Source organism: Electrona antarctica, assembly GCF_951216825.1.
Source record: "Electrona antarctica genome assembly, chromosome: 15".
In the NCBI taxonomy this organism is placed as follows: domain Eukaryota; kingdom Metazoa; phylum Chordata; class Actinopteri; order Myctophiformes; family Myctophidae; genus Electrona; species Electrona antarctica.
Window position 1 is genome coordinate 2,626,348 of NC_136796.1, and position 26,799 is coordinate 2,653,146.

General features: G+C 42.6%; 1 protein-coding gene across 1 annotated transcript; it reads right to left on the bottom strand.

Moving 5' to 3' along the window:
- Nucleotides 1-140: 140 nt before the first annotated feature.
- On the bottom strand, nucleotides 141-26,799 carry LOC306938827 (NACHT, LRR and PYD domains-containing protein 1-like). Its single transcript, XM_079523148.1, has 15 exons — nucleotides 26,725-26,799; nucleotides 24,223-26,038; nucleotides 23,376-23,552; nucleotides 19,062-19,190; nucleotides 16,205-16,254; nucleotides 13,503-14,043; nucleotides 12,600-12,639; nucleotides 8,981-9,030; nucleotides 7,940-8,154; nucleotides 7,145-7,392; nucleotides 5,632-5,754; nucleotides 4,224-4,374; nucleotides 2,873-2,905; nucleotides 2,049-2,289; nucleotides 141-606 (listed from the first exon to the last, which is right to left on the bottom strand). Exons 2-15 carry the CDS (start codon nucleotides 25,965-25,967, stop codon nucleotides 600-602), a joined length of 3,750 nt encoding a protein of 1,249 aa, XP_079379274.1. The 5' UTR covers nucleotides 25,968-26,038; nucleotides 26,725-26,799; the 3' UTR covers nucleotides 141-599.

Here is a 26,799-nt window from a genome sequence, read left to right on the forward strand (position 1 = left end):
ATAAAGGTTTATATGAAAATATGAATCAAATGCATTAGATATACAGGTTTATCTAAAAATACATCATCAAATATAAAGATGTATATAAAAGTATAAAAGTCTATATTCAAGATCAGATATAAGATCAGATATAAGGGTTTATATAAAAATGCATCAAATATAAAGGTTTATGTACAAAGGTAAATAAATATACAGTGTTCCCAGTTTGTGTGAAATGTCACAAATCAAACATACATGAATACATCTGACACTGATATTTAATAATAATCTACATTACATTTACATACCTTTTATTTGTAGCACCTTTCATGACATCTCAGCTCAAAGAGCTTTACAGAGCAATACAAATCACACCCGTGTGAAGTGAGGGGCGCTCTCGTCGTCATACTGTACACCGTCTCATTCCGGCCAATCAAAATATGCGTCATGACGAACATAAAAATAAATAATAATAATAATAATAAAATAAAATCCCATGAACAAGCACGGGACAAAGACTGAGACACGCAAATGGACGCGACGACGAAGGGGGACATCTGGTGGACAAGCAGGGAAGCACAGCCGGGACAACAACACTCCTGGTCCATCAACAGCATCACTTACTTCCTAACAGGAAAAGAACAACAACAACAACAACAACAACGCTGTGAATAACAATATCTGTGCAGAAACAACAACGCTGCTGTGAATAACAATATCTGTGCAGAAACAACAACGCTGCTGTGAATAACAATATCTGTGCAGAAACAACAACAACGCTGTGAATAACAATATCTGTGCAGAAACAACAACGCTGCTGTGAATAACAATATCTGTGCAGAAACAACAACGCTGCTGTGAATAACAATATCTGTGCAGGGGAAAAAAAATATTCACATGAACAATATTGGTGATGAGGATCTATTGAGAGAGATACAAAGCAAAGCCATCTACTAACTGTTCATCAGCTGAGCCAAACTGCTGGCATTTTAATCTACATTTGGAGTCGATAACACCATGGAAAGACTCACTACAGATCAGGATAACACCATGGAAAGACTCACTACAGATCAGGATAACACCATGGAAAGACTCACTACAGATCAGGATAACACCATGGAAAGACTCACTACAGATCATGATAACACCATGGAAAGACTCACTACAGATCATGATAACACCATGGAAGGACTCACTACAGATCAGGATAACACCATGGAAAGACTCACTACAGATCAGGATAACACCATGGAAAGACTCACTACAGATCAGGATAACACCATGGAAAGACTCAGATCAGGATAACACCATGGAAAGACTCACTACAGATCAGGATAACACCATGGAAAGACTCACTACAGATCAGGATAACACCATGGAAAGACTCACTACAGATCAGGATAACACCATGGAAGGACTCACTACAGATCAGGATAACACCATGGAAAGACTCACTACAGATCAGGATAACACCATGGAAGGACTCACTACAGATCAGGATAACACCATGGAAAGACTCACTACAGATCAGGATAACACCATGGAAGGACTCACTACAGATCAGGATAACACCATGGAAAGACTCACTACAGATCAGGATAACACCATGGAAAGACTCACTACAGATCAGGATAACACCATGGAAAGACTCACTACAGATCAGGATAACACCATGGAAAGACTCACTACAGATCAGGATAACACCATGGAAGGACTCACTACAGATCAGGATAACACCATGGAAAGACTCACTACAGATCAGGTGTCAAGACTTCAGGTTGCCATGATTATGTTGTCGTGGTCGTGGGACCAGGACAACGTTTTGGTCAAACAACGTGGTAGGTTTTCTAACCAGTTAGCATCAAGTGGCTACATTACATTACTAAATATTTACAGGTTCACAAAGAAAAAGTAGGCTAGGGCAACATCAATCTGTAGATTAACATTGGAATGAATGTGTGGGGCGCTCTTGGGAATCAAGTGATGAATTATAATGATTCATATAGCACTGCCTGAAAAGCTCCATTCTCTTGTAACTTGTAAAAAAAATAAAAATGCAAATGACTTACAGATCTTCAAGGAGAGAATTCTCGTGTTCCTGGAGAGCTTTGTGGAAAGTGTCTCTGGCTCTGCTGGAGGTCAGGAGTTCATAGAGTGCCCTCATCATCTCCTGAGGGGTGGGCTTGGACCTCACATTTCTGTAGCTCTCAAAGTCGATGATATCCTTCTCAAGGAGTACATCTAGGATGGGACCCACCATCCTCACGTTGCGAATCAGGGAAGACCGATGTTGGTCCACAAAGTGTTTCTCTGAAGTTAAGGAGGATTGAATATTGAGTTGTTGGTGAAACTATGTGTGAGTGAAACATGTTTAAACTTTCATTTGACATTGTTTCAAAATGGAAAGCCATAGGTCTATAGGAGAAAACAATTCTTATTAAAATAAATTGCCCTACTTGATCTCACTACAGTGTCTAAACACTAAAACACTTGATCTCACTACAGTGTCTAAACACTAAAACAGGTGCACACACTTTTTAGACTTGAGAGCTACTTTCAAAATGACTCAATGCTCAACCAGATCTACCCCCCAAAAAATATATATTATCACATTGCTGAAAATAGTTCCATATTAGGGAAATGCACTTGGAATGGGAAATAGAGGGAAATGGATTTTTTTTTCTTGTTGTAAATAACTTTGTAATACTGACGTTTGTGCGAAACTCTCTTGAAAACAAAGTATGCTATTGCATTTTGGGTTTGAGCTTCCCTTTTCGTCTTTTAATCAAATTAATCAAGTGAAGTCACTTTAATTCAAGTGGGAATTGACAAAAATAGTTTTTGTTTTTATTTAAATTATATATTTTTACAGATCTACAAGCTAGAAACTCACCTGGTGCAGAAGCAGCTGCTCCTGTAGATTGTGCTGCAAGAAATAAAAGTGTTCAAATTATGAACAGAAACTAACCAGAGAGTCTCTACATCGAGGCCCATAAATGGTAAATGGTGCATTTATATAGCACCTTTATCCAAGGCGCTTTACAGAGATTGTGCATTACATTCACCCATTCACACACACATTCACACACCGATGGCGGCGGAAACCATGCAAGGCACCAACCAGCACATCAGGAGCAATTAGGGGTTCAGAGTCTTGCTCAAGGACACTTCGACACCAACTCTGGGGGAGCCCGGGTTCGAACTGGCAACCTTGCGGTTACCATCCAGCCACTCTACCCCTGAGCCACCGCCGCCCATCTCACCACGGTGAAATACCACGGACTGGCAAGTCCCTACATAAACCCCCACAATCCTACACTACTACTGTTTTGACTGCGACGGATTGCTATTGCTATTTCACCGCATGAGGGGAGTGAGATCGGGTTTGACATGATTTACGATTCGGTGTCGGCTCCACCGGACTTCACCAAAGTTCGACGCTACAACTGGCGCGCTTCAGCGTGCTCGGTGGTGTCCCCAAGCCCCCAGTAAGGCTAATCCAACGTTGACGCTGCCACTACCTACTGGCGAAAAGTGGAACTGCAGCACGTTCCATGGAAGTGGACGTGACGTTCAGTGACGTCATGTGCGTAACGCTGCGTCATCCCGGGCTTAACTTCCGCTCACTGGAGACGTTGAGTGTTACGACTCACCGAGTCTAGGACGGTTATTGTTATAACGGTACTTACGGCAGTCTTCCGGGTGCTTCAAAACGCCACTGAGCAACTTCCATTGAAATTAATGGCTCGGGGGGCGGGGCTGTATCCTTTTATACCTCTATGGGTGTCCCTCGTGGCTCAGGTTGGGTAGAGACGGCTGACGGAGGGGCCCCTATGTGGAGGGGCTCCTATGTGGAGATAGGGGCCCTATGTGGAGATAGGGGCCCCTATGTGGAGATAGGGCCCCCTATGTGGAGATAGGGGCCCCTATGTGGAGCATTTCAGTTTCAGTGTAATATGTACGGATTTGGGGGTTTTCTAGGTGTGTATTTGAATTGCCAATCTGTGCTATTTCACCGTATTTGGGTGAGACCGGCTTGCTACATCCCAAGGTTGAATGAAAGTCCATAACTTTACCTTCCAGGGTAATGTCTTGCTACATCCCAAGGTTGAATGAAAGCCCATAACTTTACCTTCCAGGGTAATGCCTTGCTACATCCCAAGGTTGAATGAAAGTCCATAACTTTACCTTCCAGGGTAATGTCTTGCTACATCCCAAGGTTGAATGAAAGTCCATAACTTTACCTTCCAGGGTAATGTCTTGCTGCCAGACCGGTCCAGAGTCGGGGCTCAGTTCCCTTCTCAATTCCATTGAGAAGTTTTCTGCATTGACATCCATAGACACCACGAACGTTGGATGGTAATTTGGTGCAATGTCTCCAAAATAAGTTGCAGCCTGAAAACAGAGACTTGTGTTGTGTTACAGCAGCCTAGTAGTGATACAGTAGTGATTATAGTTGTATACTAATGGTAGTAGTGATACAGTAGTGATTATAGTTGTATACTAATGGTAGTAGTGCTACAGTAGTGATTACAGTTGTATACTAATGGTAGTAGTGATACAGTAGTGATTATAGTTGTATACTAATGGTAGTAGTGCTACAGTAGTGATTGTAGCAGCAGTAATAACATTAGTATTGGTAGTAGAGGTGTAGTGGTTATACTAGTAATAATGTTAGTTAGTTAGTAGTAGTGTAGCGCCGGCCGGGAGGCGAACCCGGAACCTCGTATCAGTAAGCCGCGTACGTTACCATTCGGCTAAAGAGCCATGGCCCGATAGGCAAGTAGTAACGCAGCCACCTATAGCGCGACGGAACGGGCTGCGATGCGATTATTGTTTCTTAATTATTTATTTTTTTAAACACTGCCTAGCGCGAGGCCCTGTGCAGCGGCACCATTCGCACTACCCAAAAAGCGGCCCTGGTAGTAGTAGTAGTAGTAGCAGCAGCAGCAGCAGCAGCAGCAGCAGCAGTAGTAGTAGTAGCAGTAGCAGCAGAAGTAGTAGCAGTAGCATGCTAGCAGTAGGAGTAGCAGCAGCAGCAGTAGTAGTAGTAGTAGTAGTAGTAGTAGCAGCAGCAGTAGCAGTAGTAGCAGCAGCAGTAGTAGTAGTAGTAGTAGCAGTAGCAGCAGCAGTAGTAGCAGTAGCAGTAGTAGCAGTAGCAGCAGCAGTAGTAGCAGTAGTAGCAGTAGCAGTAGTAGCAGTAGCATGCTAGCAGTAGGAGTAGCAGCAGCAGCAGCAGTAGTAGCAGTAGTAGTAGTAGTAGTAGTAGCAGTAGCAGTAGTAGCAGCAGCAGCAGTAGCAGTAGCAGCAGCAGTAGTAGCAGTAGCATGCTAGCAGTAGCAGTAGGAGTAGCAGCAGTAGTAGTAGTAGTAGCAGCAGCAGCAGCAGCAGCAGCAGCAGCAGCAGCAGCAGCAGCAGCAGCAGTAGTAGTAGCAGTAGCAGCAGCAGTAGTAGCAGTAGCATGCTAGGAGTAGCAGCAGCAGCAGCAGTAGTAGCAGTAGTAGTAGTGGTGGAGGAGTGAAAATAACAGTTTTCTTGACTCACACTGCTTTACCATACAATAAACAGATATTGTAGGTTTAAAACGTACCTCAGGTTGTACTTTCTGTGAAGGACACTGCAGCACTGACAGACTGTAGGTTTAATACGTACCTTAGGTTGTACTTTCTGTGAAGGACACTGCAGCACTGACAGACTGTAGCGTTGGTCTGGGATGAGAACACAGTCGGAGGTGAGCGGCTCGATGCGTTGCTTGTTTTCATGAGCTTCCTTCACCTATAATGACACCAACACAGTTTGATCAGATGGTTCATTCATACCTTCACCTATAATCACAGTTTGATCAGATGGTTAGGCAGAGCTGGTATGTAGGCAGAGCTGGTATGTAGGCAGATCTGGTATGTAGGCAGAGCTGACATTTCTCAGGAGCCAAATTAAATGACCCCCCTAGGCCAGTGGTTCCCAAAGTGGGGTCCAGGGACCCCCAGGGGTCCTTGAGGGAGTTCCAGGGGGTCCCCAGCTAAATGATAGTTAGGAACCAAATGGACCCTTATGGCTCTGTAACTCTGAGAGTGTACAAATGGAATTTTGTGCACATGTGTGCACTCTCAGAGTTAAATTAACATTGGTTTTACAATGCAAATTGGGGGTCCCAGAGATATAAATGCCATTAAATGGGGGGTCCGTAGACTAATGCATGTGAAACTGGGGGGTCCTTGAAATTAAACAGGTTGAGAATCACTGCTAGAGCCGTACACATCTTTGGGGGTCCTTGACATGAAAAACTTTGGGAACCACTGCCCTCTAGGGGCCACATGCAGCCTCCTTGGTTGTCGTCTTCAACACCCCTGTATACCTCAAGATGCTCTTCTATAGAAGGACATGCTAAACTAAGTGAGTTATGTATACAGTAATGACTGTATACCTCAAGATGCTCTTCTATACACTGACACCACGGCGCGTAAACAGCGCCTCAAACTGTGACTCCGCCCACCACCGGGGGAAGTTGTGATTTGCGCTCGTTAACTGCAATGCAATTTGCGGCATTTTCAAAACAATATTGAGCAGAGTAGCGATTATCAAACGTTTTTTCAATGCCATACGTTGAAAGATCTGTTGCCCGTGGACAAGGCACGCTACCTCCGCAAGTTAGATAGCATCGGCATAGATGTTTGTTCGTATGTGATTAAGGATTGGACCAAGTTGCATTGGCAGCCATAGAAAATTCTTACCCCAGGCTAAAACCGGATGTGACGTTTTTGGGCGTTCCTGTCTAGCGTGGTGTCAGTGTACAGAAGGACATGCTAAACTAAGTGACGGTACAGTAATGCTGACTGGTCAAGTTAAGTAGTGTCCATACTATACAGTAATGCTGACTGGTCAAGTTAAGTAGTGTCCATACTATACAGGCTATATTTACCTCTCCGTAAGACACATTACTTAACAGATATATTTACCTCTCCGTAAGACACATTACTTAACAGATATATTTACCTCTCTGTAAGACACATTATTTACCTCTCCGTAAGACACATTACTTAACAGATATATTTACCTCTCTGTAAGACACATTACTTAACAGATATATTTACCTCTCTGTAAGACACATTACTTAACAGATATATTTACCTCTCTGTAAGTCACATTACTTAACAGATATATTTACCTCTCTGTAAAGCACATTACTGGGCAGCAGTAACACACTCAGCGTCCTCCGTATCCGTAACTCTTGACGGAACAGCAACACCTGAGCACGTTTTGGTTTGGGTTGTAGAAAGTAGCTCAAGATTCTTTCCAGGATCCCAAAGAGAGACAGATGGTTCACATTTACAACCACATGAGTCTGGGTCACTCTCTGTGGTTGTAAGAGTTCCAGACCCTCCTCTGTGATGTGGGCCACGGACAGATCATCACCTGTGGGGAAAAGAACATAACGTTATAGATTCCATTCCATATAAACAACATCTTAAGAGAAACACAATAGATTGTACAGTATTTTATCTATCTTACAGTATCGCTAAGCCCCACCCACTCCACTGCTTCTCACTCATTGACTTACTTGTTATATGATGGATTTCTCCAAATGAACAATATATCATTTTAGTAGCAATTAAGAGCTTCAAAATGTCTTCTAAATCTAGTCAACAAGGCCTGCAGTAGGCTATGAACTGGAACATTTAAATCTATAGTCAACCAGGCCTGCAGTAGGCTATGAACTGGAACATTTAAATCTATAGTCAACCAGGCCTGCAGTAGGCTATGAACTGGAACATTTAAGTATATAGTCAACCAGGACTGCAGTAGGCTATGAACTGGAACATTTAAATCTATGTATAGATATAGACACCAGGTGGCTGTTAGCTTTGTTCGCGCCATGCCCGTCCGCGCAACTTCTCGTCTTTGCATTGACTTTGTATGTAATCACGCCGCTCTAACCATCCAAGTCTCAACAGTGACTCACCAGGTGTGACGTCACAGTGTGGCAGGTGTAGCTGGCAGACAGACTTCTGAGGACACTGGATGTCAAACAGAGGACCTGCAGGAGTCCTTCCTGTTGGCTGGAACCATCTCTCCTCCCACTGAACAGTCCTGTAGAGGACCTCTCCTTCGCCTGTCGTTTTAAACACCAACGCTGTCTCGCTGCACTGGAACAGCCCGGACCTGGCGAACTTGAACCTGTGACCAGTGGTGGAAAAAAGTACTCAAATGTTTTACCTAAGTAAAAGTATCAATACTGCAACGTAGACATACTCCGTTACAAGTAAAGTCCTGTATTCAAAATGTACTCGAGTGAAAGTACAAAAGTATTGGCATAAAAATGTACTTAAAGTACTAAAAGTAAAAGTACTCGTATGGCAGAATGTCCCATTTCACAAGTTCAAAATGTGTACAAAATCTTGTGAAAATAGCTGATCTACAAGCTCACAATGCGTCGCATCGCGACGCATTGTGAGGTTGTAGATCGGCTATTTTCAGCAAGTGTAAAAACTGTCATTACGACAGCATGAAGGCCCGCCAAAATACACTTTAGTCGACTAAAATCTTATGACATTTAGTCGACTAAAACTAGTTGACTGTCCTGTGTTTAGGATAACTCACCTGTACTGATTGGTTGACTAGGATAACTCACCTGTAGTGATTGGTTGACTAGGATAACTCAAATGTAGTGATTGGTTGACTAGGATAACTGACCTGTAGTGATTGGTTGACTAGGATAACTCACTTGTAGTGATTGGTTGACTAGGATAACTGACCTGTACTGATTGGTTGACTAGGATAACTCACCTGTACTGATTGGTTGACTAGGATAACTCACCTGTACTGATTGGTTGACTAGGATAACTGACCTGTACTGATTGGTTGACTATGATAACTCACCTGTACTGATTGGTTGACTAGGATAACTGACCTGTACTGATTGGTTGACTAGGATAACTCACCTGTAGTGATTGGTTGACTAGGATAACTCACTTGTAGTGATTGGTTGACTAGGATAACTCACCTGTACTGATTGGTCGACTGCTCTGTGTGCACACTGGGTTCAAAATGGCTCTGAAAGACACAACAAAGCAGACAGGAAACAATCAGTGTCTTTCCTGGTGTTCAGTCAGTGTGATTATTGTGCAGAGCAGAGGGTTCTGTACTCACTATGTCCACTAGAGGGTTCTGTACTCACTATGTCCACTAGAGGGTTCTGTACTCACTATGTCCATGTTGGAATGATGGAGTCTAGAGGGTTCTGTACTAACTATGTCCATGTTGGAATGATAGAGTCTAGAGGGTTCTGTACTCACTATGTCCATGTTGGAATGATGGAGTCTAGAGGGTTCTGTACTCACTATGTCCATGTTGGGATGATGGAGTCTAGAGGGTTCTGTACTCACTATGTCCATGTTGGAATGATGGAGTCTAGAGGGTTCTGTACTCACTATGTCCATGTTGGAATGATGGAGTCTAGAGGGTTCTGTACTCACTATGTCGGAATGATGGAGTCTAGAGGGTTCTGTACTCACTATGTCCATGTTGGACTGATAGAGTCTAGAGGGTTCTGTACTCACTATGTTGGAATGATGGAGTCTAGAGGGTTCTGTACTCACTATGTCCATGTTGGAATGATGGAGTCTAGAGGGTTCTGTACTCACTATGTCCATGTTGGAATGATGGAGTCTAGAGGGTTCTGTACTCACTATGTCCATGTTGGAATGATGGAGTCTAGAGGGTTCTGTACTCACTATGTCCATGTTGGAATGATGGAGTCTAGAGGGTTCTGTACTCACTATGTCGGAATGATGGAGTCTAGAGGGTTCTGTACTCACTATGTCCATGTTGGACTGATAGAGTCTAGAGGGTTCTGTACTCACTATGTCCATGTTGGGATGATGGAGTCTAGAGGGTTCTGTACTCACTATGTCCATGTTGGACTGATGGAGTCTAGAGGGTTCTGTACTCACTATGTCCATGTTGGACTGATAGAGTCTAGAGGGTTCTGTACTCACTATGTCCATGTTGGAATGATAGAGTCTAGAGGGTTCTGTACTCACTATGTCCATGTTGGAATGATGGAGTCTAGAGGGTTCTGTACTCACTATGTCCATGTTGGAATGATGGAGTCTAGAGGGTTCTGTACTCACTATGTCCATGTTGGAATGATGGAGTCTAGAGGGTTCTGTACTCACTATGTCCATGTTGGGATGATAGAGTCTAGAGGGTTCTGTACTCACTATGTCCATGTTGGAATGATGGAGTCTAGAGGGTTCTGTACTCACTATGTCCATGTTGGACTGATGGAGTCTAGAGGGTTCTGTACTCACTATGTCCATGTTGGACTGATAGAGTCTAGAGGGTTCTGTACTCACTATGTCCATGTTGGAATGATGGAGTCTAGAGGGTTCTGTACTCACTATGTCCATGTTGGGATGATGGAGTCTAGAGGGTTCTGTACTCACTATGTCCATGTTGGAATGATGGAGTCTAGAGGGTTCTGTACTCACTATGTCCATGTTGGGATGATGGAGTCTAGAGGGTTCTGTACTCACTATGTCCATGTTGGAATGATGGAGTCTAGAGGGTTCTGTACTCACTATGTCCATGTTGGGATGATAGAGTCTAGAGGGTTCTGTACTCACTATGTCCATGTTGGAATGATGGAGTCTAGAGGGTTCTGTACTCACTATGTCCATGTTGGAATGATGGAGTCTAGAGGGTTCTGTACTCACTATGTCCATGTTGGAATGATGGAGTCTAGAGGGTTCTGTACTCACTATGTCCATGTTGGAATGATGGAGTCTAGAGGGTTCTGTACTCACTATGTCGGAATGATGGAGTCTAGAGGGTTCTGTACTCACTATGTCCATGTTGGACTGATAGAGTCTAGAGGGTTCTGTACTCACTATGTCCATGTTGGGATGATGGAGTCTAGAGGGTTCTGTACTCACTATGTCCATGTTGGACTGATGGAGTCTAGAGGGTTCTGTACTCACTATGTCCATGTTGGACTGATAGAGTCTAGAGGGTTCTGTACTCACTATGTCCATGTTGGAATGATAGAGTCTAGAGGGTTCTGTACTCACTATGTCCATGTTGGAATGATGGAGTCTAGAGGGTTCTGTACTCACTATGTCCATGTTGGAATGATGGAGTCTAGAGGGTTCTGTACTCACTATGTCCATGTTGGACTGATGGAGTCTAGAGGGTTCTGTACTCACTATGTCGGAATGATGGAGTCTAGAGGGTTCTGTACTCACTATGTCCATGTTGGACTGATGGAGTCTAGAGGGTTCTGTACTCACTATGTCCATGTTGGACTGATAGAGTCTAGAGGGTTCTGTACTCACTATGTCGGAATGATGGAGTCTAGAGGGTTCTGTACTCACTATGTCCATGTTGGACTGATAGAGTCTAGAGGGTTCTGTACTCACTATGTCCATGTTGGGATGATGGAGTCTAGAGGGTTCTGTACTCACTATGTCCATGTTGGACTGATGGAGTCTAGAGGGTTCTGTACTCACTATGTCCATGTTGGACTGATAGAGTCTAGAGGGTTCTGTACTCACTATGTCCATGTTGGAATGATAGAGTCTAGAGGGTTCTGTACTCACTATGTCCATGTTGGAATGATGGAGTCTAGAGGGTTCTGTACTCACTATGTCCATGTTGGACTGATGGAGTCTAGAGGGTTCTGTACTCACTATGTCCATGTTGGACTGATAGAGTCTAGAGGGTTCTGTACTCACTATGTCCATGTTGGGATGATAGAGTCTAGAGGGTTCTGTACTCACTATGTCCATGTTGGAATGATGGAGTCTAGAGGGTTCTGTACTCACTATGTCCATGTTGGAATGATGGAGTCTAGAGGGTTCTGTACTCACTATGTCCATGTTGGAATGATGGAGTCTAGAGGGTTCTGTACTCACTATGTCCATGTTGGAATGATGGAGTCTAGAGGGTTCTGTACTCACTATGTCCATGTTGGAATGATGGAGTCTAGAGGGTTCTGTACTCACTATGTCCATGTTGGAATGATGGAGTCTAGAGGGTTCTGTACTCACTATGTCCATGTTGGAATGATGGAGTCTAGAGGGTTCTGTACTCACTATGTCGGAATGATGGAGTCTAGAGGGTTCTGTACTCACTATGTCCATGTTGGACTGATAGAGTCTAGAGGGTTCTGTACTCACTATGTCCATGTTGGGATGATGGAGTCTAGAGGGTTCTGTACTCACTATGTCCATGTTGGAATGATGGAGTCTAGAGGGTTCTGTACTCACTATGTCCATGTTGGAATGATGGAGTCTAGAGGGTTCTGTACTCACTATGTCCATGTTGGAATGATGGAGTCTAGAGGGTTCTGTACTCACTATGTCGGAATGATGGAGTCTAGAGGGTTCTGTACTCACTATGTCCATGTTGGACTGATAGAGTCTAGAGGGTTCTGTACTCACTATGTCCATGTTGGAATGATGGAGTCTAGAGGGTTCTGTACTCACTATGTCCATGTTGGAATGATGGAGTCTAGAGGGTTCTGTACTCACTATGTCCATGTTGGAATGATGGAGTCTAGAGGGTTCTGTACTCACTATGTCCATGTTGGAATGATAGAGTCTAGAGGGTTCTGTACTCACTATGTCCATGTTGGAATGATGGAGCTCATCAGAGTGGAGTCTAGAGAGACACACACACACACACACACACACACACACACACACACACACACACACACACACACACACACACACACACACACACACACACACACACACACAATCAATAATAGATTCCAACGTTAACTTTGAGTGACATAATGCTAAACAGAGTTTTGTGTGTGCGTGTGCACGTGCACGTGTGTGTGTGTGTGTGTGTGTGTGTGTGTGTGTCCTCAGTTCAAATATGATTATTTTGGGGGTCCTCAATTCAAATATGATTATTATGGGGGGTCCACAGTTCAAATATGATTATTTTTAGGGGTCCTCAGTTCAAATATGATTATTTTTGGGGTCCTCAGTTCAAATATGATTATTTTGGGGGGGTCCTCAGTTCAAATATGATTATTTTGGGGTTCCTCAGTTCAAATATGATTATTTTGGGGGTCTCCAGTTCAAATATGATTATTTTGGGGGTCCTCAGTTTAAATATGATTATTTTGGGGGTCCTCAGTTCAAATATGATTATTTTGGGGGTCTCCAGTTCAAATAAAATCACACTGTGGCGACTTTAAGACATTCTGCCCCCTGGTGGTTGGACTCTAACACTTCACCCGACAGTGACGATCTTCTTTATTACATTTTAATTGTATTGAGTCTTAATTTAGTCGACTACACTAAGACTAAATAATGTACAAATGACTAAAATAGGACTAAAACTAAAATGGTGTGTTATTCAAAAGACTAAATCAAAATTAACACTTCTGTGTGTGTGTGTGTGTGTGTGTGTGTGTGTGTGTGTGTGTGTGTGTGTGTGTGTGTGTGTGTGTGTGTGTGTGTGTGTGTGTGTGTGTGTGTGTGTGTGTGTGTGTCCATTGTACTTACTGCTCACACAGACACACTGAGGAGGAGGGGTATAACCAGAACCCAGCATAGAGAGGTCCAGTGGGCGTGGTCTGGAAGGTGTACAGGTGTCTCAGTGAGTCAGAGCACACTGTGTAGAAGGACAGAGTCCCAGCGGGACGGTCCACATACACTGATACTCTGTTGGAGCCTCTAGAGGCAAAGACAGGGAGGTCAGTCTGCTGTCCGTTGTGTATGACAGAGTACCTGAGAACACCATCACAGGACAGCCTCCAGGACTTCTCATTCCATCCAAACAGACAGTCATCACCAGCTCCTTTCCTGCTGATTGTTCCGTCAGCCACTGCTATCTCAACCCATCCACTGCACTCTACCTCCCAGGAACAGCGTCCAGTCACACTCTGTGAACTCAGAACCTGTTCACGGACATCAAACCTGTCTGGATGATCAGGAGGACGCTGACCCCCTGACCTCTGTGACCCCCGTGTGACCTTCCTGTTGTCCTCAGACAGAGAGAGGTCACAGTGTGCTGTGTTTGTGTCCAGTGTGAGACGCTGGAAATCTGATGAGAAAACAACACAGTAAACATTAAATACATCATTCACTGACTGACACTAGCATAGACACACACACACACACACACACACACACACACACACACACACACACACACACACACACACACACACTGATCTACAAACTCACTGCAGTGTTAATTTTGACAACAGTTTTAGTCCTATTTTAGTCATTTAGTCTAATCTTAGTCGACTAAATTAAGACTCAATACAATTAAAATGTAATAGAGAAGATCGTCACTGTCGGGTGAAGTGTTAGAGTCCAACCACCAGGGGGCAGAATGTCTTAAAGTCTCCACCAGGGGGCAGAATGTCTCTGCACCCCTGGGCAGAGACATTCCACAGTGTGATTTTATTTCAACTGAGGACCCCCAAAATAATCATATTTGAACTGGAGACCCCCCAAAATAATCATATTTGAACTGGGGACCCCCCAAAATAATCATATTTGAACTGGAGACCCCCCAAAATAATCATATTTGAACTGGGGACCCCCCAAAATAATCATATTTGAACTGAGGACCCCCAAAATAATCATATTTGAACTGAGGACCCCCAAAATAATCCAGTTTGAACTGAGGACCCCTAAAATAAAAATATTTGAACTGAGGACCCCCAAAATAATCCAGTTTGAACTGAGGACCCCTAAAATAATCATATTTGAACTGAGGACCCCCAAAATAATCATATTTGAACTGAGGACCCCTAAAATAATCATATTTGAACTGAGGACCCCCAAAAGAATCATATTTGAACTGAGGACCCCCAAAAGAATCCAGTTTGAACTGGGGACCCCAACATTGACAAGCACTTGGAATTGTAGGCATTGAATTTAGTTTGAGGCATTGTGAGCTTGTAGATCTGCTATTTTCACAATATTTTCCACTTTCTTACACTATTTGACATTTTTGGCCATCTGGGGACCCCCCACAATCATCATGGGGACCCCCACAATCATCTGGGGACCCCCCACAATCATCTGTGGACCCCCCCACAATCATCTGGGGACCCCCCCACAATCATCTACTTTTGGTACTTTAAGTACATAATTGATACCAATAAATACTGTTGTACTTTTACTGAAGTAAATGTTAAATTCCAGACTTGTACTGTAACAGAGTATTTCTATATTGCAGTACAAGTTGTCAACATGGTGAGACTCGACGCGTTGAAATCTCAGATCTGTAGTTTTATGATCGGTGCCGCCTCTCCATTACACAGCTTTGTACCTGTCTGTCTCTCTGTGTACCTGTCTGTCTCTCTGTGTACCTGTCTGTCTATCTGTGTACGTGTCTGTCTCTCTGTGTACCTGTCTGTCTGTCTCTCTGTGTACCTGTCTGTCTCTCTGTGTACCTGTCTGTCTCTCTGTGTACCTGTCTGTCTCTATGTGTACGTGTCTGTGTCTCTGTCCGAGCACGGAAAGTTGCAACACGGTAACTGGGCCGGCCCCCTGAGCGCGTTCCTGGGGGTCTGGGTGTTCTGGGGACCCCCCGGGGACCCCCGCGCTGTAACACACGGTAACTATTTTTTCCCCCAAAATAATCAAAGTACAGCATAGAGCACAGTACCCTACAATACAGTACAGAGCACAGTGCAGTACAACAATAAATGTATAGTTGCACCGCTCAGTTCACACACGTGTGATTTATATTTCCGGTTGTCTTGTATGGTGTTAAATGGAGCGTGGAATGATGCCAATGATCGACATGGGAGATCACTTGTGACTTTCAAACCAAAACGAGATCCACCTGTGATCTGCACACATCACGGCATCATATATATTCATCATATATTACCTTGTATTTCTTAACTATTCAATTAATTTGAACATGTATATATTTACAATAATCATGAAGAATTTATAGATTTAACATTTGTAAAACATTACAATATTGGTAGGGTAGGGTAGGCCTACTACTGGCCAATCTTTCATGCATCGCACGTCAGAACTGAACTTATGCCAATATAGACGAAATGTTGTTTACGACCAGGTTAGTGAATGAGGCCCATTGTTTCTGTCAAACCACATGACCTCATCTTGATGGTGTTAAGGACCAGGCCAAGAGCAGAGAGCAGAGAGCACAAGAGTTTTATAAACCGTGTATAAATGTTAATGTGTGATGTTGACACAGACAGACAGATACTCACGTTTTGAAATGTGTGTAGAATTAAACCAATCTTCTCCTCCATGTTTCACTCTGTAGGAAGTAGAACAACAATGCATCAATGTCTAACTGTCTAACACAACGTCTCCACTAGCTGACACTACAGTGTTTCACTCTGTAGGAAGTAGAACAACAATGCATCAATGTCTAACTGACTATGAAAACCCCCCTCAGACTCCATCTTAGCCCGTAGCCCCTCCCCTAGCCTCCAGTGCCGTCTCCAGGCACTAATCAGCAGGGGGCATACTTTTTTCCAAAGGGGGGCATTTCTTTTTCACCCCCCACCCCCCCCCCCCCCCCTCCTATGTATAACAAATAGTCGCCTATTAACAAAGTGATGCTTGAAAAAGGCTACAATAAGCAGCACCAACAACAAACAAATAAATACTAATATGTTGAGCATTATAATGTCTTCTGCATGCATATATTACCTTTCTATTTCTTCCTTTCTATTAACTATTCAATTAATTTGAACATGTATATATTTACAATAATCATGAAGAATGTATAGATTTAACATTGGTAAAACATTAAAATATTGGTAGGGTAGGGTAGGCCTACTACTGGCCAATCTGGACTGAAGGGGCACAAAATCAGATTTGGGGGGGCAATACCCCCCAATGCCCCCCAATAGAGATGGCACTGCTAGCCTCGACGACCTTACATGCGTATGCAATGGCCAAATTATGTAATTTAGATAGCATTATGTAGACGTAGCACTCTATAGTGTATATGCATAGTTTAACACTAGCGCGTCGACGGAGCGGTCTGGCTGACCGATTTTGATATTTTGAAGTGGATTTTCTTTGCCCATGAAGTCCTGAGAAAGTTCCCCTTGCATGACTTTTTCTAAATGTTCGATTCAAACCATCTCTGTATTTTTTTCATCTGAAACGTTTTGGAAATATGATTTTAGACATAATTCTACTAAAATGTCTGCTCTTTTTCGGTCCGTGGGACCGCTCATAGACTCTCACCCTTTCTCCCCCGCAAGCAGTGAAGTTCACACCTCCCTCCCGGCTGGAGACGGGCATTGTTCAAGCTAATGTGTCATTTGCATTCCAACTACTTCCACATGTATCTAGGCAAACTTACATTACGAATGTACATAAACTAAATGTTGTTTTAGATGTTATATGCGGTTTGCAGAAATAACGATGTCTGACTTTATTTCTCGAAACGGAAAAAGAAATATGGTGTGTGGTATTGTTTCCACCAAGCGCATAGCTCAATAGATATAAATACATGTTGACTATACACGCCATCTTTATAGCATAATTGAATGCCACAGACGAATAACAGTCTAAGTCCACACTATTTATCCATAATGTATAAATGATAGATAAGGGTTCAGGACAACGAGGCCTTTTCGTGGAGGGGTCAGAATGAAATTTGGACTTAGACTGTTTTTCGTCTGTGGTACTCAATTATGTAAGGTGGCGATGATAAAAATGAATCAATTATCCTGGAATAATAAAGTTTATAGCATGGTCTGTTTGACCCGACCGACATTTCCTTTCCTTGGAGCGAGAATGCTTGCCGATGCGCGATGCCAAATAAAAATGACAGTGTTTGAAATCAGTCCAACCCGATAGACGTCCCGAACTTCTAAATGTTTTGTCAGTCAGAAGAACAGTTCTGTCCGTCCTTCTTTGTCTGTAAACTTTTCTGCACGCGACCAGTGGAACTGATTTCCACGCATCACGGCTCTCTTTTTTTCTCTCCCCCTCTCTCGTGAAGAGGGAGAGAATATCCAAGTAACTGACGGTGAGGTATGCGGAAGTGCATTTTAGATAACGCTGTATTTGTGGCGGTGATGCGTCACATGACTTGATCTATCCTATGGTGTATATATAAACCGTGCTGCTGCTACGGACCTCTCTGCTGGCACAATAAATCAAATATATATAAATTAAATCGATCGTAGGCGGCGGGTATGTAAGGCTAGGCCAGGCTTAACCTTCCCAAACATTATGCTGGGTATTTTTAAAATATATATAGGCTAATATGTGCGCAGCATTATATAGAAGGCTAGCCGCTCCTAAACTCCCAACTCCTTTGTCTGTAAACTTTTCTGATTTGCACGCACGCACGCACAGCTCTTTCCTTTTTTTGGCACAATCAATCAAATATATATTAATTACATCGATGTTTCCCCCTCTATATAAAAATGACAATATATAACTAATGTCGTATTTCGTCTGAGCAATGTGCCTGGCTCTGGCAATAATGTGTGGTAGCCTATTTTATTGGCTCAATACAAAGTCGGACAGTGTTTGCTGCACAAGGGTATTCAATATAGCGCTCACACCGTCACTATAATTATAGTTTGGTAAACTGAAATAAAAAATAACTTGAGTTGTCCTGTCGAGTTGAAACTGCTGCCTTGATTAGTTGGAATGTAACATTTAGAAGACAATGGCAAGCCGTCAACGGGTGCAGAGAGAGGTGTGAAGATCATTAGACAGTGGGGGAGAGAATGGCCAATCAAATATCACGAAAAACACGGTCATCCTGACCGTTAGCCGTCATAGTAGTAGTGCATTTTTTTCAGACATCCTAGTGTTAATTGTACAGATATTCTACTGTTAGATTCTTAGCTTACTTATGACTATTTCTATGTGTTTGATGTGTTTCCATGCGTTCTTGCTTACTGTAAATCGCTCTGATTAAGAGCGTCTGATAAATGCCTACATTGTGACAGATGTTCATTGTTTACGTCTGATATCCTAGAGTTTCTTTGAGGCACTGCATTGTTCTCTCTGCATGCTTTGTGACGTCGTGTCAGAGTGAATGAAACACTGCACTGTCCAACATGGACACAGCCCAAGTCTACTCACTTGCAGTTCTCCAGGACTGAATCATTCACCACGTTGAGGCTCAGGTCCAACTCTCTTAGGGAGGGATTAGAGCTTACAGCTGAGGCCAGAGCTTCACAGCATCTCTCTGACAAGAAGCAGTGAGCCAGTCTGAAACACCAGATGAAAACATACATACATAAATAAATACATTAATTAATAACAGATTTAAATATGCATTATTCCTGGATTTAGAACCTGCTTCCAGCATCTATTAAAGGACTCTCTTGTCCCACTTAGGGTGCATTCACACCTGGATGCTTTAGTTCAATTAAAACAAACCCTGGCCCCCAAAATAATTATATGTAAACTGGGGACCCCCCAACATAATCATATTTGAACTGGGGACCCCCCAACATAATCATATTTGAACTGGGGACCCCCCAACATAATCATATTTGAACTGGGGACCCCCCAACAATCATATTTGAACTGGGGACCCCCCAACATAATCATATTTGAACTGGGGACCCCCCAACATAATTATATTTGAACTGGGGACCCCCCAACATAATCATATTTGAACTGGGGACCCCCCAACATAATTATATTTGTACCGGGGACCCCCCAAAATAATAATATTTGAACCGGGGACCCCCCAAAATAAAAATATTTGAACTGGGGACCCCCCAACATAATTATATTTGTACCGGGGGGGACCCCAAAATAATAATATTTGAACCGGGGACCCCCCCACCCTTAGAAGCACTTGGAATTGTAGCCATTACATTAATGTGACAATAATACCAAACTACAAGCTCACAACGCCTCACGGTGAGCTTGCAGATCTGCTATTTTCACAATGTTTGCTTCTTTCTTCTGTAATATTAATATTAATTATTATAATATTATTAAGAAGCTTGATAACTGTGGCGTAGCTGCAACGGGTCGCAAGTCGAAAAAAGTCAGAAACTCTGTTATATGATGAAGTAGCCAAGTGTGGTTTATCTTAAAAAAGTCCTTAGTCCTGACACAACCCTTTGGTGTGGGTTGGGCTTTAGAAATGTGCAGATAGTCTGTATACTGTACACTGTATACTGTAACTTATACTGTTGGTTTGTCTACTGTTAAGTGAGAAAACAATGCTGCACATTAAGCTAATCCTCTGGGGACCCCTTGGGGGTCCAGACCCTCACTTTGAGAACCACAGACCTAGACTAATATAATGATAATTGATTGGTACAGTAGGTAGATGCAGACTATTGATTATGTATTCATGCGTACCACGGTAAAGATTGATAACTAGCCGATCTACAAGCTCACAAGTGTTGCGTCCTCGACGCGCTGCGATTCAATTCAGTTCAATGTTACTAAAGTGTCAACTCACAACAAGTTGTCTCAAGACACTTTACATGTAGAGCAGAGAAGCAACATAGATCCCACCCTGAGCATTAAGACATTTGGAGACAGTGAGCTTGTAGATCATCTATTTTCGGTGCTCAACCATCTATGTCAAAGTAGCCTGTACATTTGCCTTAAAGGGATATTAATTATTCAATATCAAGCTTATTAACCCTGAGGCCGATTCTACAAAATCCCCCCCCCCCCCCCAGAGGCAAAGATTTGAGATAAAAATGTTCGCTCTGAGAATATATATTCAAAGATTTGCGCCACATGCCGCGCTATGTGCTTGTAGATCTGCTACTTTTCAATAGCTAAAGTATAACATAATGCTTAACCCATTTTGACCTGAGATCAGATTCTAAAATTGTCTTCTAAATCCAGACAGTTTTCTAAAAAAAGCTATGTTTCTATGTCAGTCGTTCTTGGATTTTTCAAAAATAGCAGACCTACAAGCTCGTAGAGCTATGAGCTTGTAGATCTGCTATTTTTCAATAGATATATTATAACATAATGCTAACACCAAAAGGGGTTCCCGCCCAGAATGGGTTAAAACACCAAAATGGGTTCCCGCCAAGAATGGATTAATACATTCTCACCACAGCATTCATATTATATTCTCATCATAGAGCACCGAAGTCCTGACGTCACTGTCAGTAGAGGGCGTCAATCCACAGGTTCGTCTACTTTTTATTTGCATTGTAATCTCCATAGGAGGATTTTAGATCGCCTCATATAAGAACTGTGTTTGAAAAATAAACCGATCACCCCGGCCTTTTCATTCATATGGATATGAAGCATCGACTGAAGGTGGAAATGTACAAATATACCCAAAGAGTAACAAAAAAAGCGTTAGAAACGAGTGAAACAACCCAGAGACTACATTTCCGGTATAGGCGGGTGGCTGCATCTGCCCGTCGCACAACAGAAACTGAATGTTAATTACGTTTATTTTTATTTTTATTTTATTGATATTTAATGTTTCGTGGTTAGTACAAGTCGAGTCACCACCACCTGAGCTTACGTCAACGAGGAATCTCAGGAACGCAATGTGTTGACAGCTGGGCGTGACGTATATTAGCAGCGACATTGCCTTCATATGTAGTTTCAAGGCTTTTGCGGCAACATTAATTCCATTTTCTCCAGAAACTGGCTGTATCAAATATGAATGGACATCATTAACGACGCACAGCCACTCCCCTGACAGAAAGGCTGGGGTGGTCGGTTTATTTTTCAAACACAGTTCTTATATGAAGCGACCTAAAATCGCCCTATGGGGATCTCAATGCAACTAAAAAAATCCATGAACCTGTGTATTGGCACCCTCTACTGAAAGTGATGTCAGACTTTGGTGCTCTATACAGTACATAATAAAACAGAAGTGATCTAAATAAATGTGATAAATGTATCTTACTTTAGAACTTCCAGTCTACAGGGTGGGCTCTTCAGTGAAGCACAGAGCAGCTCCACTAGTCCTGAGTCCTGCAGGTCGTTTTCACTGAGGTCCAGTTCTCTCAAATGGGAAGGATTAGACCTGAGAGCTGAAGACACAGCTTCAACACCTGTCTCACTGAGTTTACAGCCAACAAGTCTGTAAATGCAGATTAAATAAGAGATTATAAAACAAATGATACCTAAATAATCATATCTGAACAGAGGACCACCTACCTGACAAGGACTTGGAATTGTAGGCATTACATTTAGTTTGACTCGGCTCCACAGATACATATTGTGGAAAATAGCCAAACTATAAACTCACAAAGCCTTGCAGTGAGCTTGTAGTTCGGCTATTTTCACAATGTTTGCCTCTTTCTTCCGTAATATTTGACAATTTGGTTTTAAAAATGTTTTAAAAGTAATTTAATTGTACCTTAAAGCCCAAACCACACCAAAGGGTCGGGACAAGGTTTATGTTTTTATTTTTTTTAGATCAACCACACCAATGTAACTCGATGAGTTTCATTGGTGTGGTTTAGCTTAAAAAAACATCTTGTCCCGACCCAACCCTTTGGTGTGGGTTGGGCTCTAGAAATGTGCAGATAGTCTGTATACTGTATACTGTAACTTATACTGTTGGTTTGTCTACTGTTCAGTGAGAAAACAATGCTGCACATTAAGATAATCCTCTGGGGACCCCCTTGTCCAGACCCTTAGTTTGAGAACCACAGACCTAGACTAATATAATGATAATTGATTGGTACAGTAGGTAGATGCAGACTATTGATTATGTATTCATGCGTACCACGGTAAAGATCGATAACTGTGGCGCAGCTACAGAGTGTTGAACGTCGAAAATAGCCAATCTACAAGCTCACAAGTGTTGCGTCCTCGACGCGCTGCGATTCAATTCAGTTCAATGTTACTAAAGTGTCAACTCACAACAAGTTGTCTCAAGACACTTTACATGTAGAGCAGAGAAGCAACATAGATCCCACCCTGAGCATTAAGACATTTGGAGACAGTGAGCTTGTAGATCAGCTATTTTCGGTGCGCAACCATCTATGTCAAAGTAGCCTGTACATTTGCCTTAAAGGGATATTACACATTCAATATCAAGCTTATTAACCCTGAGGCCGATTCTACAAAATGTCTTCTTAATCTGAAAATGTCTGAAAAACCTATATTTCTATGTCAGTGGTTCTCAAACTATTTTATGTCAAGGACCCAAAAAATTATATGTAATAGGCCACCGACCCCCATCTGAAAACATGCCCCCCCCCCTCAAAGATTTGCGCCACATTTTCACGATTTTTCAAACATAGCAGACTATACAAGCTCATAGCGCGGCACCGAGTGCTGCGCTATGAGCTTGTATATATTTTTCAATAGCTAAAGTATAATATAATGCTTAAAACCCCAAAAGGGGTTCCCGCCAAGAATGGATTAATACATTCTCACCACAGCATTCATAATAAAACAGAAGTGATCAAAATAAATGTGATAAATGTATCTTACTTTAGAACTTCCAGTCTACAGTGTGGGCTCTTCAGTGAAGCACAGAGCAGCTCCACTAGTCCTGAGTTCTGCAGGTCGTTTTCACTGAGGTCCAATTCTCTCAAATGGGAAGGATTAGAGCTGAGAGCTGAAGACACAGCTTCAACACCTGTCTCACTGAGTTTACAGCCAACAAGTCTGTAAATGCAGATTAAATAAGAGATTATAAATACAAAGTATACCTATAGTTCACTGTCATGGAAGTTAACTGAAAACAAATTGATGTAGTTATAAAAAAATAAAATACCAATCTAGATGTAAAGAGTGTTTAGAGGAGCAGAGTGTGGGATAGACCAGGGGTTCTCAACCTGGGGGTCGCGACCCCTCAGGGGGTTATTAACCCATTTAGACCCGAGGTAAAAACATTCACTTTGAAAGAATATATATTCAAAGATTTGCGCCACATTTTTACGATTTTTCAAAAATAGCAGACCTACAAGCGAGCTTTTACAGATTGAGCTTGTAGATCTGCTATTTTTCAATAGCTAAATTATAACATAGTGTTTAAAACACCAAAATGGGTTCCCTTCCAAAATAAAAATGGGTTAAAAAACAAACATATTTTTTTATTTTGTAACTGAATAGCTGGAAAATGAAAATTGAGTTTACATACACAGTGCATCAACTCTCCTTAATGATTATATCTGGGTTTCAGTATTTATTTATGATGTATGTTCTCTATTATTAAAGGACAACTTTAGTAAAAGATGAGTCTGGCCACGAAAGATCACAGGATCTACTGAATGTGAAGGGGGTGACAAACTAGATCCTGTGGGCCAGATGTAATTTCAATGTGTTAACTACTAACCGAGCCTTTCTGCAGTTCCTCACAGCTGGGACCAGTCTCCTTCGCCCCTCCTCTGATGTGTTGTATTTGTCCAGGTCCAACTCTTCCAGAACCTCCTCTGACATCTGCAGCATGACGGCCAGAGCTGAACACTGGGTCTCAGACAGTTTCTCTTTTCTGTTCTCTGACTTCAGGAACTGTTGGATCTGCTGATGTAATGAGTGGTCGTTCATCTCCATCAGACAGTGGAAGATGTTGATACATCTGTCAGGAGAGACATCATCACGAGTTAACATCCCCTTCAGGTTCTGGATGGCTTTCTGGATCTCCTCTGGACTGTTCCTTGTCTGACCCAGCAGGCCTCCTAACAGACTCTGGTTGGACTGCAGTGAGAGGCCATGAAGGAAGCGGACTAAGAGGTCCAGGTGGCCATTTTTACTCTCCAGGGATTTTTCCATAGCAGCTTTCAGGAAGTCTGAGAGGAGGCTGTTATTGTAATAATAACCTGGCAGGAATGTCGTCAGTACCTTCTTGTTCTTCTGTGTGAAACAGTGCAACAGGTAGACTGCAGCCAGAAACTCCTGGATGCTCAAATGAACAAAGCTGTAGACCGTTTTCTGGAACAGTACACTCTCTGTTTTGAAGATCTGTGTGCACACTCCTGAGTACAGCGCAGCGTCTTTCACATCAAGACCACACTCTTCCAGGTCTTCTTGGTAGAACATGATGCTACTTTTCTTCAGGTGTTTAAATGCCAGCTTGCCCAGATTCAGAAGAACATCCCTGTCAGACTTCATGAGCTGCTGTCTATTATCTTTCTTGTTTTTGTTTCCTTTATTTTTTCTCTTTCCCCCCTTATGAGTCTCGTCATACTTCTGCTTCTTCGTGTTTGTCTGAACCAACAGGAAGTGGCAGCACATCTCAGTCAGGGTCTTGGGCAGCTGTCCTATCGTGGTGTGTGTCCTCAACATGTCCAGCAGAACGGTAGCAATGATCCAACAGAAGAGTGGGATGTAACACATGATGTGGAGGCTCCTCCATGTCTTCAAGTGTGAGAGGACTCTGTCGGCCAGCTTCTCTTCACTGAATCTCTTCCTGAAGTACTTCTCCTTCTGGGGGTCTGTGAACCCTCGCACTTCTGTCACCATGTCAACACATGCAGGAGGGATCCGATTGGCTGCTGCAGGTCTGGTGGTTATCCAGAGGAGGGCCGAGGGGAGCAGATTCCCCTTGATGAGGTTTGTCAACAGAGCATCCACTGATGATGTCACTGTGACATCAGAGATGATTTCATTTTTGTCGAAGTGCAACGGAGACCTGCTTTCATCGAGGCCATCGAAGATGAAGCAAATTTTCCAGGCAGCGAGCTGCTCTGCTGTGACTTTCTTTAACGTTGGGTGGAAATCATGGATCAGGTTGAGAAGACTGTACTGCTTATCTCTGACCAAGTTCAGCTCCCGGAATGAAAAGAGAACCAGGAGATCTATATCTTGATTCTCCAAACCTCTTGCCCAGTCCAGAGCAAACTTGCGCGCAGAGAATGTTTTTCCGATGCCAGCGATGCCATTGGTCAGAACTATTCTGCCAGGGAACAGGATCTTAATGATTTTACAGCAGTTGATTGGTTCGTCATGGAAGGTCTTCATGTTGGAAGTTCTCTCAAGCTGTATCACCTCATGTTGGCTATTAACCCCTTCACTCTGTCCCGCTGAGATGTAGAGCTCTGAGTAGGTGCTGGTGAGGGAGGTTCCAGACTCTTCCGTCATGTGGTTTTTCACTTCATCAAGACTGTCCAGACTGACCTTATAATCGTTCAAATCATCCTGCAAACTGACGTCTGAAATGAGAAGAACATTTATGTTTAAAACATTCAAGTTAATTTATAACGTTACATATTTACAGCACACATTACTAATTAATTACCCCCAGAGAATATGCTTTTTGATAAGAAACATTGCCAAAGGTAACAACACAAGATAAGCTGTTTCTGTCCAGCTGTTGAGTTGATAGATTAATTATTTGCACTTAGATATAATTGATACAGACAGATCATTTGAACATTTGTGACCAGATTTGACTGAGAGCCTGCCATCGAGCAGCCTCCAGCTTTTCACCAGAGGAGAAAAACTAATATTTTTGTTTAATCCAAAATTAGTTAATAGCACAGGCAGACTCTTCACATACTAGAGCATGTTTGAAATAAGTGTCAGAGCTGAAATTGAAAATGATTGTAAATATGAAATAAATGCTTAAACATGTAGCTAGGTGTAATGTTAGAGACCACAGAAGTGAACCTTTCAAGCCTGTTTTCTCAACTCGCTGTTTCTCTGCAAGACATTACTCTATAAGCCATATCTCCAAAACTGGTGGGTCAAACTGAACAACCAATATGTCAACTTGAAGCTGTGATTCCCTGCTTTTATATGACATGAAAAAAACGAAATTACAAAAACTCCAATGGGCCCCAGTCAAATTTGTCACATTTAGTCTGACTATGAATTTTCAATGAGTGCAGATTCTTACTTTGTCCAGGTGTGGTTTGACTGGGTGTCTTCAGTCCAGGTGTGGTTTGACTGGGTGTCTTCAGTCCAGGTGTGG

Bases quoted from the DNA above. Each gene is read 5' to 3' on its own strand.
- LOC306938827 (XM_079523148.1), bottom strand. From the start codon at position 25,967: ATGACGGAAGAGTCTGGAACCTCCCTCACCAGCACCTACTCAGAGCTC. The intron at 14,044-16,204 runs GTGAGTATCTGT...TTTTCTCATCAG, and splicing joins TTCTACACACATTTCAAAAC to ATTTCCAGCGTCTCACACTG. The intron at 5,755-7,144 runs GTAAATATATCT...GTGTCATTATAG, and splicing joins GTAATGTGCTTTACAGAGAG to GTGAAGGAAGCTCATGAAAA.